General features: G+C 42.3%; 1 protein-coding gene across 2 annotated transcripts in view; it reads left to right on the top strand.

The window, feature by feature from the left end:
* Positions 1–15,429, top strand: part of PIWIL2 (piwi like RNA-mediated gene silencing 2) — a 52,961-nt gene extending 37,532 nt beyond the window's left edge. For both annotated transcript variants that reach the window (XM_081890866.1, XM_081890865.1), the window contains exons 18-23: positions 215–334; positions 568–656; positions 7,719–7,824; positions 8,767–9,020; positions 12,010–12,117; positions 14,683–15,429. In XM_081890866.1, the coding sequence (XP_081746992.1) occupies positions 215–334; positions 568–656; positions 7,719–7,824; positions 8,767–9,020; positions 12,010–12,117; positions 14,683–14,839 (834 nt within the window). In that variant the 3' untranslated portion in view covers positions 14,840–15,429. The remainder of the gene's footprint in view (positions 1–214; positions 335–567; positions 657–7,718; positions 7,825–8,766; positions 9,021–12,009; positions 12,118–14,682) is intronic.
* The last annotated feature ends 589 nt before the right edge of the window (positions 15,430–16,018 follow it).

Here is a 16,018-nt window from a genome sequence, read left to right on the forward strand (position 1 = left end):
TTCCTTGGATAGCTCAATTGGTGGAACATGAGACTCTTAAGGATCAAGAGCTCAAGAGTCTTTGGGCAAAAGATTCCTGCACTGCTGGGAGTTGGACTAGATGTCTCTTATGGGCCTTTCCAACTCTACACAATAGGCTGGAAGGTGGATGAAGGGTGATTGGTTAATGTCTTGCTTGGTGTTAATGGTGCTCAATTTGTTCTTCTTCCATCAGGTTATTAATGTTCGAACAATTACAACCAATCCTAGCAAATTTAGGAGCATAGCGCAGAAAATTCTGCTGCAGATAAATTGTAAGCTAGGTGGCGAACTCTGGGGTGTGGACATCCCTCTGGTAAGTTATATAAAAACTTACTTTTACTTGGGGAAAACTTAATTGGTAAGCATACCATAATGAGACTTGCAGATCATGCAACAAGGTTGCAACTTTGTCTCTTTTAATTCCAGTGCTTTCTCCAGTGCAGTGTTGTTGTTTTTTAAAAAAATCTGTCTGTATTGATTGCAGTTTTGAATTATGGACACACTGCAACGAGATTTTTTTTAAAAAAATATTTTTTTGCTTTCCAGAAAAAGTTGATGGCAATTGGCATGGATGTATATCATGACCCCAGTAGGGGAAAGCGTTCTGTGGTTGGCTTTGTGGCAAGCATCAATCAGTAAGTACAGTTTGTTTGGAAAGACCTTTAACTTTTTGGTGTCTGGGAATGAAAGTCTGTTCCAGAACTGTGCTCACTGTTGTGTCCCGAGCAGCCATTGTTAACAGCTGTGGATGAAGATTTGAGTTCCATGTATCCTTTGACCAGTGTTTCAGAAAAGATATAGCACAACTACTTTCTCAGAAATCAGGAAATAGCTTCACTCATTTCCAAGCCAGGATGAATTCATACCTCTTATGCAGGACTTTTTTTCCAGACAGCACTCAGGTGGGCGTCCTTGCCATTCTAAGAGAATGAGGGAGGTGTTCATGATGAGTTACAGCCTCTTTTTCTAGAAAAATAGCACTGCTCTTAAGGCTCCAGTCTCCCTCTTCATGTCTCCACTCCCCTTGTCTGTATTACACTAGAGTATAATAAGTGCCATGGCAGTGGTAGCAGGCTGGAAAGGAAAAGAAATTTCATTCTCCACTCCCACCCTGTTTTGGATGCAGTGTGGCAAGCATAGTACCCTCTGGTAAATTTAGGTTTGCCATATTTCAAAAAGTGGAAATCTGGACAGTTTTTGAACTGTTTTTAAGGAAAATTGTCAAAAATGACACTGCAGACACGGGTTGCCATATGTCCAGATTTTCTGGGATGCTTCATCGATTTCCGCCCAAACACAGCTTCCGACCGTCGATTGCCAACTATTTCCAGGAAATTTTGGACGTATTGCAATCCTAGGTAAATGTCTTTTCCTCAAAGGCTATTGATGTCATTTCTGGTAGGTGAGAAGGGAACCACTCTTCCTTCTCTCTGGCACTCCAGCCCCAAAAGTAGGTGGGAGTTAAAAGGAGGTTGGGGCTGGGTAGAGGAGGATCTGGGGGTGCAGAATTGAAGCTAGATAAGAGTCTGGAGGTTGTCATGGTCACCTTGCATTTAAGGCAAGCTCTATGAACGCTTGGGACTTTCAGGACATGGCACTAAATTCATTTTTGAATCTGATACCTGGGATTCTTTTTTCCTTCCCTTTTTTTTGCAAGCCCAATATACTGTATTTTTCGCTCTATAAGACGCATTTCCCCCTCCTAAAAAGCAAGGGGAAATGTGTGCGCGCCTGATGGAGCAAATGCAGGCTGCACAGCTTTTGCTGAAGCCAGGAGAGCAAGAGGGATCGGTACACACCAATCCCTCTTGCTCTCCTGGCTTCAGGGATAGCCGCCCGAAGCCTCCCGAGCGCAGCGGGAGCGCTCCCGCTACGCTCCGGAGGCTTCGCGTTGCTTTTGCTGGAGAGGCGCTGCGCAGCTTTCCCTTTCTGCGCAGCGCCCCGTTTCTCCTCCCGCTTTGATGGAGAGGCGCTGAGCAGAGAGGAAGAGAATTTTATTTTTTCTTGTTCTCTTCTAAAACTAGGTGCGTCTTATGGTCGGGTGTGTCTTATAGAGTGAAAAATATGGTAGATTGATACTGGAGTGTGGAAGGGATTTGTTTAGTTCTTCATTCTCAAAATTGTCTTCCGGCACAGTGATGCAGTTTTCAACAGGAAAAGGGCTAATCTCTCGTCTCCCTCATCCCATGCTGCAGTCTGGATCCAGGTTGCATGTCTCCCCTCCTGTAGCTGCTGCTTTTTTCTTTTCTTTTTAAAAGGAACAGCTTTTATGCCTCCGAATACCAATTGCTGGGAATTGCAGATAGGGACTGTTCTGTTGTGCTTAGGTTCTGCTTGCGGGCTCCCCATAGGTCTCTGGTTGGCCACCATGAGAAGAGAGTTCTGGATTAAACGGACCTTTGAGCTGATCTAGTAGGCTCTTATGCTTTCATGGGATTCAAAGATTCAGATTCACAGGTTGCTTGTGTTTTAATAATCTCTGTGATAGGGTTTCCAGATGTCCTCTATTTCCCGGACATGCACTCTTTCCCCTGATTAAAATTTCCATCTGGGCAGATTTTTTAAATTGGGCAAAATGTCGGGGGGGGGGGTTGCTTGTTGTTTGTTTGTTTACAATAACCCCAGAAAAAAATCCTAGTGCATTAGACTCAGATCTAAGCTAGTCTTCAACAGAGAATCACAAAACAGAGCAGCATCTTAAACTAGCTACATAGAGTATAAATCCATTCTCTTGTGGCTGACTCACTGGCTCAGCTACGGGATCTTGGAGAAGGAGTCTGAGAAGGCAAGAGTTGACATCTCTTTGCCCTTCACGAGAGTCCATATGTACATGTTCAACAGTTTAATAAATTGAGATGTGCACACTGATGTTCCCAAAGATGGGAACATGAGTCCCAATACTTTCATGTGGCAAGTAAGAGAGCAAAATGTTGTATGATTATTTGGTTGTGGAAAGTTAAGAACATTGCTACTAGCAATATATCATAGCTTCTATAGCCCACATATAGTAGGGTTATTTAAAATGAAAGTCGTCTTAGCGATCCGTCGTTAAAAGTAGAAGTCCAAAAAGGTGTCCTCTTTTTGGCTCTTCAAAATATGGTAAACCTACCTATCACTGCTTTTTAACTGCATGCCTGACATCTGACAGTGGCTTGTTCCAATTGCATTGATCGCTGATTTGTTTCTAATTCATTGTGCTTATGAGCAGTGTGAACATGTTTATTCGGGAAAGCTTTGGGTGTGAATTTGCATTTGACTGCTGATAGTAGTTGCAGGTGGCGCTGCAGGTGGTGGTTCGAATCCCCGCGATGGGATGAGCTCCCGTTGCTCAGTCCCAGCTCCTGCCCACCTAGCAGTTCGAAAGCACGTCAAAGTGCAAGTAGATAAAAAGGTACCGCTCTGGTGGGAAGGTAAACGGTGCTTCCATGCGCTGCTCTGGTTCTCCAGAAGCGGCTTAGTCATGCTGGCCACATGACCCGGAAGCTGTACACCGGCTCCCTTGGCCAGTAAAGCGAGATGAGCGCCGCAGCCCCAGTTGTCCGCGACTGGACCTAACAGTCAGGGGTCCCTTTACCTTTACTAGTTCCAGTTAGTATTTTGTCAGTATTGCTTTAGATGACTGTGTGTTGTTCATTTTTCATTATGTTTAAAATAATGAGGTGAGGTGTCTCTTTGTGATGCATTTCCTTTGGGGTAGGTATTACAAGATAATAAAGATAATAAATAACAATTATTGCCTGCCTATATCTGAGTACAGGAGGGCAGCTTGGGCAATAAGTGTACAACTGATGGCTGATACAGTAACTCAGGGCATTTGAATACTTTAATTACTTTTTCTTGGTGTAATAGGATTCATGCTTTGTAACCCTGTCTTGTTTAATCATCAGTCAGTCAGTCAGTTTTATTGCATATAGCCAAAGGCTGCCACAATGTACACAGGATCATTCAACAATTAAAAGAAAATATGCTAAATTAATACAAAAAAACTTAAACTTAAAATATTTATATTATCCAGACATTACCTACTCTAAACAGAGCTATAAAAGTACCTTAATATACAGGTTAAGACATTAAACAATAAAATTTATATGCTAAAATCACCACATGGCCACTAATATATTAAAAAATAATGTTAAGTAATACAATGTGCAATTATATTCGGAGTTTGGTGATAAAGATAGAATATAGCTTAATGTAGATAAAAAGGTAAAGGTACCCCTGCCTGCACGGGCCAGTCGTGTCCGACTCTGGGGTTGCGTGCTCATCTCTACAGGCCGTGAGCCGGCGCCGTCCGAAGACACTTCTGGGTCATGTGGCCAGCGTGATGAAGCTGCAGCTGGCGAACCAGCACCAGCGCAGCACACGGAAACGCCATTTGTTTACCCTCCCGCTAGAAAGCGGTCCCTATTTATCTACTTGCCCTTAAGAGTGCTTTCGAACTGCTAGGTGGGCAGGAGCTGGGACCGAACGACGGGAGCTCACCCCGCTGCGGGGATTCAAACCGCCGACCATACAATTGGCAAGTCCTAGGCACTGAGGTTTTACCCACAGCACCACCCGCGTCCCTTTTCTTGATGTAGATAGGGTCAAACAAATTCATCTCCTTTACAGTTGTTGGCTATCTTGGCTATATAATTTGCTTTAGTTTTCCTAGCGGCAGTTGCAAAGAGTGCTACACACCAGGTCACATACTTATCTATGTCTGTGAGGAGATATAAAATCATGTCAGAGGCGTTCTGGCTAGGGGACCTTGTCATTATAGGTGCTAAAAATTGTTCTCTTGCTTCATTATATAAGGGGCAGCGCGAGATATAATGCATAAGGTCCTCTAATCCAGGGCATCCCCTAATGCAAACACGTTCGTTTGTTGGTAGGCCTCTGTGTCTCCCATCTCTATAAGCAGAGTTTATTGTATTTAATCGTAACTCTGTAAAAGCTTTCCCAAGTTGTACAAAAGTCAATTCATTGAAATAAGGTGTATGTTCGTGGACCTCTCTAAGTTTAAAATATAATGGGGTGCATGTGGATGTGTACATAGAGTTTAGGTCATTTTTAGTTGCCACTGCCCTTATGGGTCATTTGAAAATATTTTTCTGGGAATATAAGGAAAGTTACTTGATCTTGGTCATTGAAAAGTCATATTTGCCCATCAGATGTGCCCAGTTTTTAAGAGGTAATCCATTCGAGAGCTCAATCAGGCATTTTTTTGGTAGCCTAGTGTTGTCCATCTGTTGAACTCTGACCCAGGAACAGAGGATTCTTTTATCTATTTGGCTCTCTGTGCTCAACATACAAGTTTCCAACCTAACCATGGCAGATTGCATGTCTTTGGGTAAACCTAAAAGGATTCTTAAAAAATAATTCTGTGGGGATTCCAAACCAGAGACATTTGAGGTACCCCAAACCTCTGCACCATATAAAAGCTGGGCCATTGATTTTGCTTTATAGATAGAGCTGGGTTAACCAGATTTCCACCTTTACAAGCAGCGAATGTCAAAATAGCTTTTGCTGATTTAAAGGCTTGCAATTTAATATTGGATAGCTGTATGTTTAATACTGGGTAGCTGTATATTCCAAGATAGTTCATAGCATAGACATAACCATTATGTCTATGCTACAAATAGTACCCATCACTGCCTTCCTCGCATTCACATACCTATGGTTTATTTATCTTGGTTTTGTTTGACAGTGATCTGTAGTTGTACATGGACTACGTATCTGGTCATCAGATCCCGTTTGGTAACATTTATTTTGCAGAATTTTGTATGACCTTTTTTAATTATTATTTTTAAACTACAACTTCTTATAGTCTACTCATGGGAATTGATTCATAAAGGTCTAACAGGAATTGGGAAAACAAATCAGTCTTCTCTTTTACACGTCATTTTAAATTCTAAGTTTGGATTTTTGCAATGAGCTTTCTGGGGCTGCCCTGTGGGATGATCTAGAGGTTGTAGCTAGTGAAAAATGTGGTAGCTTTTACAGTTCACTGGGTATAATATCAGCATTATATTAACCTGCTGCTGTACTGGCTGCCAACTAGCTGCTGTTATGTTCAAGGTGCTGTTCTGAGTGTACAGAGCCCTATCAAACTAGGGACCAGAATACCTAAAAGGTTGTCTCTCTTGGCTGATCACTCCATTCTTCAAGAAAGGGCATTCAGCAGATACCATCCTATCAGGAGGTTCGTTCTGCTATAGGGCAGAACAGTAATTCTATATTAGAATTACGCCTAGCCTTTGGAACTCCAATTACACACACACACACACACACACACACACACACCCCAGTTGGAATCTGTGGTAGATTTGAATTTATTTCATTAATGTATTGTATACATGTATGTGTTTATTTGCTTGTTTGCTAATGTATTGAAACTTTTAAATTGCTTGTCACCCAAAGGGTCTCCAAGTAACTTACAATGAAAACACATTATACTGTACATTATACCATAGAAGGAGAGGGGGAGGGCCATATAACACATCAATATTCCATGCAATGTATTGGGGAAACAAACAAACAAATCCACTACCCCCAGAACAGTGTTTTTGTTTTTTGTAAAAAAAGCAGTACACACACAATAAACAAAAGAATATTCCCACCCACTAGCAGATAAAAATAAAGCCTCAACACCCAACATCCTATTCCCTAGCCCAGAAATCATTCACATCACTCTTCCATTGTCTCCTGAGACAAATGGATGCCAGCAACATTTTTTAAATCCCCACCGAGACGTCTGGCATCAAGGTCAGTAGGTGGGTCCTCCAGGGATGGTCTGGTGTCTCCTCTCCTTCCAGGGAGGACCAGAAGCAAAAGCAAAACAGAAATATGGTAAAACTGTTCTCTGCTACCTGCTCTGCAGCTGTTCCATCTGCTGCTGCTCTCTTGCTGCTGGTGGCAGGGCGTAAGACTGATGTGTCGGCCTGGGAATTTATCCTCCCACCCAGCTGTCTGGTGTCAAGGCCAGTTGCTGTAAATCGGGGTGAGGCAGGGGGAAGGGTCCTGCAGGGATAGTCTGGCATATTGTTTGTGTGTTTTAATTGTTTTTATATATGCAGTTGTTCCTGTCCTTGCGTATACAACTGATTTTTATATTTTGATCATCATCTAAATCACTTCAGGATCCCTCATGGAAAGAGATTTGAAATGAAATAATAATTGTAAACCACCATAAAGAGCAATTATGGTTTAAAGGTGAATGTGTAAAATGTTAGTGGACAAAAAGAAAATTGTAGCTGATTTACTCCACCACCACTGCAGCTATAACTAAGGTTTGTTCTTTGCTAACCACTCATGGTTTAGAGAGAGACAAATCATGAGCCCCTGTTGGATAGCACTAAGTCAAACCAATGCTTATTTCTGGATAGTGCTTTGAGAGCAGGGGAGGAGCAAAGCAGCTAAACTTTTCTTCCTGTGCATTAGCAATGCTTTTAAAGCCCTAGTTCAACTTAACTGTGTCTTAAAGCGATGTGCAAGCTGTGCTACTCAGATTGTAAATTTAGGTTGTTTCTTGTACTATTGAATCATATAATTGTAGGAATATTAAACTACTAAATGATAAGGAGAGAGGACTTGAGTATTGTTAGGGCACTGATAATTCTGAGAAATTACCAGAGTTTGGCCTAATTATTCATAATTAGGCTTTGTGTCTTGAATTAAACATTAGCATTTACTCCTTTTTTTCTTTCTACCACCAGCACTTTGACAAGATGGTACTCTAGAGTAGTATTCCAGCTGCCTCATCAAGAAATTGTAGATAGCCTGAAGGTCTGCTTGGTGGGAGCCCTGCAGAAGTTCCATGAGGTGAGGAAAACACAAGTTCTTTTCTGGCAGGGATGAACTACTGAGGAAAGCCTGACCAGGCTAATAACTTCCTGTACTGAAAAGAAAAAATATTTATTTGTGCTGGTCCTGAGATACCAATATGGTTGTCCTGCACACTGGTATCAGGTGCAGTATCTTACCAGTCGGAAAAGCCATCTACCCTTGTTTAGTGGGCTCCTGGCCCATTGCAGCGCTGCTTCTGTAGAATCCCACTTGTACATGAGGGGGAGAGGGTGGGGTAGCAGCCGGTCTTCGCCGCACACCCATATGGTCTTCTCTGATTGCAGTGCTGTAGGGTGTTCACCTGGCTCCCCAGCCCACTGCAGTACCCCTGCTGCTAGGATAAGCCCACTAGCAAAGGGAAGGTTGCCGGATGCCCCTTGTGTGACCCCCACCTCACTGCTTCACGGCAAGCATGATTACATGTGAGGCTGAGAATAGCAGCTTCAGCAGTGCCACAGCTGGGTGGAGCAAGTGGCGGAATGCATGTTGGGGGGGGGACCACTGAGGGTAGCCTGCCTAGGCCCTTCAAAAATTAGAGGTGCAGCTTTGCTTTTGCTACTTTCTGAAATATAGATTCTAAATTTTGGGCAGGGACCTGTTTATATTGCTAATATTCTCTAGAATGTTGGCAGTGCCCTATAAACTCAAGTAACAAGTGCTGTTCTTTTTAATGTAGAGGTATAGTCACAGGAGTAACTTTCCGCAGTCTCCATACAACTTACTCTTTTTGAGTTTTTTGCAGTCAGCCATGGCACTAATTATCTTGAATGAGAGCAGAAAGGGTTACAAATAAAGACAGTGCATTTGTGTCTGTATACTGGAGGTATCTAGAGTACCCAGAGGAGATGTTTGCCTGAGTTATCCAGGTCTCTCTGCATATATTACAACATCTTAACCTACATGTTTGGCCTCTTGAAGGTGAACCACGATCTCCCTGAAAAGATTGTAGTTTACAGAGATGGTGTATCGGATAGCCAGCTGAAAATGGTGGAGAGCTATGAAATCCCCCAGCTAGAGAAATGCTTTGAAGCTTTTGAGAATTATGAGCCTAAAATGGTGGTGATGGTTGTACAGAAGAAAATCAGTGCCAACATGTATTTGGCAGCCACTGATCACTTCTCCACTCCGTCTCCGGGTACAGTGATAGACCACACAATCACCAGCCGAGATTGGTGAGTGAAAAGCAGTCACACAGCCCTTTCTCTCCATATTTTCACAGGCTACTCTGCTCTTTTTGTAAGAAGAATTTGTTGCTTATAGTTGATTGATTTACCGTATTTTTCGTCTATAAGACGCACCAGTCCACAAGACACACCTAGTTTTTGGAGGAGGAAAACAAGAAAAAAAAATCTGAATCTCAGAAGCCAGAACAGCAAGAGGGATCGCTGCGCAGTGAAAGCAGCAATCCCTCTTGCTGTTCTGGCTTCTGGGATAGCTGCACAACCTGCATTCGCTCCATAAGATGCACACACATTTCCCCTTACTTTTTAGGAGGGAAAAAGTGAGTCTCATAGAGCAAAAAATACGGTAGTTATTTGCCACAGTTTAGTGCAACATGAATAAATTGGAGTGAACATTGAGTTTTGCATGCTTCCTCCTTCCATGTGGGTGGGGAAGGATCTTGAAACTTTCTGCTTCTAGCCTTCGTTATACATATACAGTGGTGCCCCGCAAGACGAATGCCTCGCAAGACAAAAAACCCGCAAGACGAAAGGGTTTTTCGGTTTTTGCGACGCTTCGCTAGACGATTTTCCCTATGGGCTTGCATCACAAGACGAAAGCCCATAGGGAAATCTCGGGGACCTTTTTTTAAATGCTGGCGGTGGGGAGCAAAGCCTTTTCCCCCCCTCCGGACTTCAGAAGAGGTCCAGGAAGGCCGGCGGGGGCGAAAGGCTTTGCTCCCCACCGCCAGCATTTTAAAAGCGGTCCGGGATAGCAGGGAAGCGCTTCCCGCTATCCCGGACGGCTTTTGAAGGCAGGTGGGGGGAGCAAAGACTTTTGCCCCCTGCCCGCCTTGGGAAGAGGTCCTGGACCTCTTCCGGAGGCGGGCGGGGGGCAAAAGTCTTTGCTCCCCCCTGCCTGCCTTTCCGGGAGAGCGGAAAAGGCAGCGCTGCCTTCCCGCTCTCCCAGAAAGGCAGGCAGGGGGGAGCAAAGACTTTTGCCCCCCGCCCGCCTCCGGAAGAGGTCCAGGACCTCTTCCCAAGGCGGGCGGGGGGCAAAAGTCTTTGTCCCCCTGCCTGCCTTCCCGGGGGCTTTTAAATCGCCCCGGGACAGCTGAGAATTCCTCCGCTGTTCCGGGGCGATTTTAAAATGCTGGCGGGCGGCAGCGAAGGCTTCGCTGCCGCCCGCCAGCATTTTAAAAGCCCCCGGGACTGTCCCGGGAAGGCAGGCGGGGGGGAAGCAAAGACTTTTGCCCCCGCCAGCCTTCAGAAGAGGTCGGGGGACAGACTGTCCCCAGACCTGGTCTGAAGGCGGTTCGGTTTCCATAGGAATGCATTAATTGATTTTTAATGCATTCCTATGGGAAACCGTGCTTCGCAAGACGAAAAACTCGCAAGACGAAAAGACTTGCGGAATGAATTAATTTCGTCTTGCGAGGCACCACTGTATCATGCAGACCAGGAACTGTGTTTAATCTTAAATGTGGTTCATGTCAAACAGACTAACTTCAGTAACTGGTTTGAAGTTGGCTTGTTTGAAACTAGACAGTTAATGTCAAATAGAGTTGGTTGGTCCATATGACACAACAGTCCATTACTAAGTCAAAGCTTTCAAGCTTCTTGTCCCAGCCACTTGTGAAGAGGGGAAAGAGGAACATGTGTTTATTCTTGCTCACTGACATTGTGTATAGCATGTTTGTGTGTAGGTTCCTTTTCTGAAATGATCTGTCTGTTTTCTCAAACCGTTAAACCAAAATGTACTCTCCTGTAACTTAAGTCCATTAAATGAGTCTGTCCTTTGGGGCATCCGAGAAGTCTTTACTATCTTCTGTGTGACAGCCCTTGGAGTATTTGAAAGATGCTTTGGTTTCCCCCCTCAGTCTTCTCTTTCCTCCAGTGCTCTTAAGCTTTCCTCATAGGGTTTGTTTTCCAAACCAACACTTGAAAGTCTTTGTTGCCCTCCTCTGAACCCAATTCCATCTTCCCACCACCATAGAATAAATCAGGTGAAATGTGGCATGCTAGAACTATGTAGTCAGGTTACATAATGTACCTCAATATCAACTTTTACTCTTTAATCCAGAGGTTTCCAGTCTTTGGCAATAACCCTTCTGGAGTTCTTCATTGAACATCTTAAAGATTTGTGTATGAAACTTCTCACTAGGTTGAAAATCTTTAGGTGGTTTCCTTGGCAGACTAGATACTATGACACCCTCTGTCTTCCTGGTATCTGTGCCAGTCAAACTGGTGTTCATCTCTGCACTTTTTCCCTTTTTGATAGAGAAAAGAGCCATAAATTTAACCTGATGGGAATAAAAAGCTGCTCATCGGCAGCTGTGACAACAAGTTGTAAATTACTATGCCTATGTGGCTAGATATCAAATTTTCCTCTGGGGAAAAATAATTTGGGTTTAACCAAGCTACCTGAAGAGCATAGTGCTTCTCAAGTTTACCTGAATGCCTCCAAGCCAACCAGACAACATGGCCAGGCACATGGGAAGTGGTGTCCACTGGTCAGTGATTTCCCTCTCCCTTAAGGGCTGTTCATGACAAATAACCAGTCTTGCAATGTGATCAACAGGTAAGGATCTTCTCTTTTGTTGGCAAGGGGCTTTTTAAAGTCAGCACCGACAGTGCCCTCAAGAAGGTGTTGGGGAAGGGCCGCTGCTCAGTAGCAGAGCACATGGTTTGCATGTGAAACCTCCCAGGTTCAGCTGCTGGCATTTCTTGGTAGGGCTGCAGAAAATCCTGTAAACACCAGGAGAAGTATTGCGAGTAAATGTAGACAGTTGTGATCTAGATGGCCTAATGGTATTGAATAAGCCCCTCTGTTTCCCAAATTCTTTTTGAGGGATTGAAGAATCGAGTTGGTCCCTCACTTGCTTGCTTGACTATCTTGCGTGCTGCTTGTAAATAAAAAATATATCTTTATTGATATATATTGTATATATATATAAAATTATATATATATTGATAGCATTTTTTAAAAAAATATTCTTAGGGTGGATTTTTACTTGATGGCTCATTATGCACGACAAGGTTGTGGCATTCCAACTCACTATGTCTGTGTAAGAAATACTGCCAACCTCAGTCCTGACCACTTGCAAAGGTGAGTGCATTTCATGTTTTAGATGTAATCTCTTAATTCCTCTTAGGGATTTGTGTGTGTGTGTGTGCACGCTTTTAGTTCACATGTACAGAAAGTAATATATAAATATTTATATCATTACTTTTTAAAAGATTAGAAATCGGGTGTTATCTCATGTCTTGCCATTGCAAGTATTATACTGCTGCTCTGATAGTGAGATGGTCCTTTGACTAGGGTGAACAGTTGAGTGTGCCGAATAATGGCTCTAAGGATAACCCATCTGGAGGCTTGAGCTTTGACTAGCTTGCTGTTGGTGAGGATATGCTTTGCCAAAGTGAAAGATCAGGGGCTCACCTTGTGCCAACTTTAATGTCTTTCAGCACCAGCCAAATTCTTTTGGTTTGTTTTCTGCTGTATTTTTTGTGATTTTAGATGCTCTAGGTCCATTTGATTGCTCCCTTTATTATATTATTACATCATTTTGTCTGATTGCGAATCCCTACTCCAAATAGTTGTCCTATTTTTGTACATCTTCTGGTTTTATTGGTTTTGTTTTTTTATTTCTTTTAATTGTTTGTTGCTCAGATAACTCTAATCATAGGATGACTGATACATGTAGTAAATTTTATAAAACAAATGTCTAAGAAATTAGAGTTGACTTCTGAACCTTTACTCTGCTAAACTGAGGGTGGGGAAATCTCTGATCTGTGGGTCAGGGTGTTCAAGTTGGCCCGTGAGGCCATTTTCCCCAAACCACACCTAACCATCAGCTGGTGTCATTCAGGATATCCTTTGATAGGCAGGGTTAAATCCTACATTGACTGTGCAATCCTACACCCAGTAGCCAAACAGAGCAGGATTTAACTGTCATTGAACCCTGCTCAGTTTTGCAAGGGGTTTGCACAGAATCCCTTGCAAAATCAAAGGGGCAAAAACCATCTTGCACCTGCCATTGTAACATCAGGTGATTGATAGGTAGGCAGCCCCACCCACCTGTCAAATAAGGCTGCTGAGGCTGATCCTGATAGGGGTCAGGCCTGTGGAGTCAGAAAGGTTCCCCACCCCTGCCCCGAGCTATCAGAGTAAAAGAGGTGGCTCAATAATGCTTAACACTGAAGCTCCTAAATTAATCATCCTGTCTGAACAGCAGGTACCTTACCTGGCACTGCATTTTACTCTTTTACATCTGTCGGCCTCAGTTTGGCTGAGATCCTTGTAGAATCATTTCCAGAAATACTTTCCTTGCTTGGAATTGAACTGGAAGACAGCACTCTAGTTGCACATGCTTCTCTCGTCTTCTTTCCTGTACCTATGGATATTGGAATGCACATTGGATAGCAGTGGAGCAGTATATTCATAGAACTAACCGTGGCCATGATCCTGAAGTTCTTAACCCTATGATAAAGTGACTGGTGTTGCCCAGAACTGAATTGGATTAAGTATAGAGAAACTCTGATTTGAAGATCACCAGAATAATGTGAATAATGAAAATATTATATAAAGTGTCTTTCTGATGAAGCACTGTACAAATTAAACCAAACTACAGGTTCTTGCATCTAGGGGCTCCACATAGCGCCTAAAGTAGTTATCTGGTATAATTAATGGCACTTCTTAAGTCTGCCAACTTCTCCTGCCATCTCTTAAATGGCCCCTAAAATATCCCCTCTTTCTCCCTTGCTTCCCACTTTGCTCATCAGTACTGCTTTTGCCACCTTCTCCCTTGTCCTTTGTTTGTCCATTACTTTTTCCTTCCCTTTTCCCTTTGTGTTTCTTGTTAATTGTAAACAGAGCTCTGCAGCTTTTAATTCCAGGTGCAGGTATGCAGGTTGGGTTTGATTTAAATCACTACTCAGTAAGACTTGATTTAAATCATTTTTTTACAGAAAGACTCATTCTTGCTGGTAAAATCTTAATATTTACAACCAGATGAAGGCTTCATTTTTGGAATAATAAATTTTTACAGTTATATCAAAAATTACTGACTTGGTTATACTATTAGAAATACATAGACAGATAATTATGAAATTATTGTGAGGTTTAATAAGTTAACAGTTTATATTTGGACAATTTTTCTGCTGTACTTTATTGGAAGGAGAAAAATAATCATTTTCTTAATAACAATTTACACAATTCATTTAACTAAAACAGTAATATTATAGCATATTTATCCATGTTTGTTAACCAATGTGGTTAAACAATCTAAAAAAAACTTAGACTGAGTTTTAGCACACATGTAAAACTTAAAACAAATCCTTATTTCCTGATGAATAGCCTTTGAACTATAATGTAACTTAAATAGAAAACTATCTTTAGAAAGATTTTTCTTCCACAAGCATTTTATTTTAAAAATCTGATTTAAATAAAAAAAATCTGATTAAACTAAAAAAAAATCCGATTTTTTAATTTTAAATCATTGTTTTTTTATCCACCCTGCAGGTATATTTTTCTAGGGCTTTATCAGCACAGTCACTGTTAAAGGTCAATCCTTCCTTCTAGAACAGGAGGGGGGAAAGTTTCCAGAGAATAAGGTTGATATTCTGTTGGGGGGGGGGAATTATCCTCTCTCCCTCCCACCTTTTTTAACAGGCTGACCTTCAAGCTTTGCCACATATACTGGAATTGGCCTGGAACCATCAGAGTGCCAGCTCCTTGCAAGTATGCTCACAAGTTGGCCTTTCTCTCAGGTCAAATTCTACACCATGAACCAGCAATTGAGCTCAGTGAAAAGCTCTTCTTCCTATAGTTTCTCCAGCCAGTTGACTCCAGCCAGGAGCATGGAGAAGGCAGTCCCCCAAGGCAGAGATGAGGAGAAAATCTCTTCCTGAATCACCCTGTTGGACAGCACATACTGCCCTTGGACCAGTAACACACACGTGAGCTCTGCAGTAGCTGTTAGCGTCCTCAGTCCTATGCATGTTTACTTCAAAGTGAATACCCAACTATTCTTCAAATTTCAGCAGTTTGTAACAAGTAATAAATGGTAACCTAATTTCAGCAAAATAGCTAATAGCTGGCAACTATTTTAACTTGGTGAATATTGCCTGGAATTTTCATTTTTATGTTATTGTGTATGTTCAGTTAATACATATATTGCTTTAGTTTTAATAGGTGGTTATAATACTAGAAAACTTTTTAAAAAACAACAACAACCCATGGACATTCCCCAAGTATCTAAAGATTTTTCAGTTGGATTATTTAAATGTTTTTTTCCTATAGTTATATACTTTAACCTTAATACTATCATGTTCTTTAAAAGGAAATATGTCTTTTCTCTCTTTTTGTTAAAGGTAAAAATTCCTTTGTTAGGCTGGAATAAAAACAAAACTTTCTATATCTGGCTGAACTAACTTTATGTAGTCTCCATACCACTAAATGCCTGTTTTTGCAAGTTGCTCTGTATTAACTATGTAGATTGTGAGTTGTTTAACATAGTTAAATCTCTGAAATGAAGAATATTTTCAACTGGATTTCAGATGCATTGCCAAAGATCGAGGCAGGTCGGGGCTGCTGATTCTTCTAGACCTGTTAGCAGCCTTCGACATGGTCAATCACAAACTCCTGGACCACCGCCTTGCCGACGTGGGGATCCAGGGCACAGTCCTTCAGTGGCTGCGCTCATTTCTTTCTGGTTGGGGACAGAGGGTGGCGCTTGGGGGGGGGATTGTCATTGCGCCACTCCTTGGTGTGTGGAGTGCCTCAGGGTGCGATTCTCTCCCCTATGCTTTCCAACATCTTTATGCGCCCCCTCGCCCAGCTTGTCCGGAGTTTGGGGTTGGGCTGCCATCAGTACGCTGATGACACCCAACTCTATCTGTTGATGGATGGCCATCCTGACTCGGCTCCAGACTAAATATTCAAATAAAGAAATTACAAATCTACATTGGCTAGCTAGCTTTTCACAATTCATAAAGTGTTTTTTTAC

Source organism: Podarcis melisellensis (assembly GCF_964234715.1).
Source record: "Podarcis melisellensis genome assembly, chromosome: 15".
NCBI classification, from domain to species: domain Eukaryota; kingdom Metazoa; phylum Chordata; class Lepidosauria; order Squamata; family Lacertidae; genus Podarcis; species Podarcis melisellensis.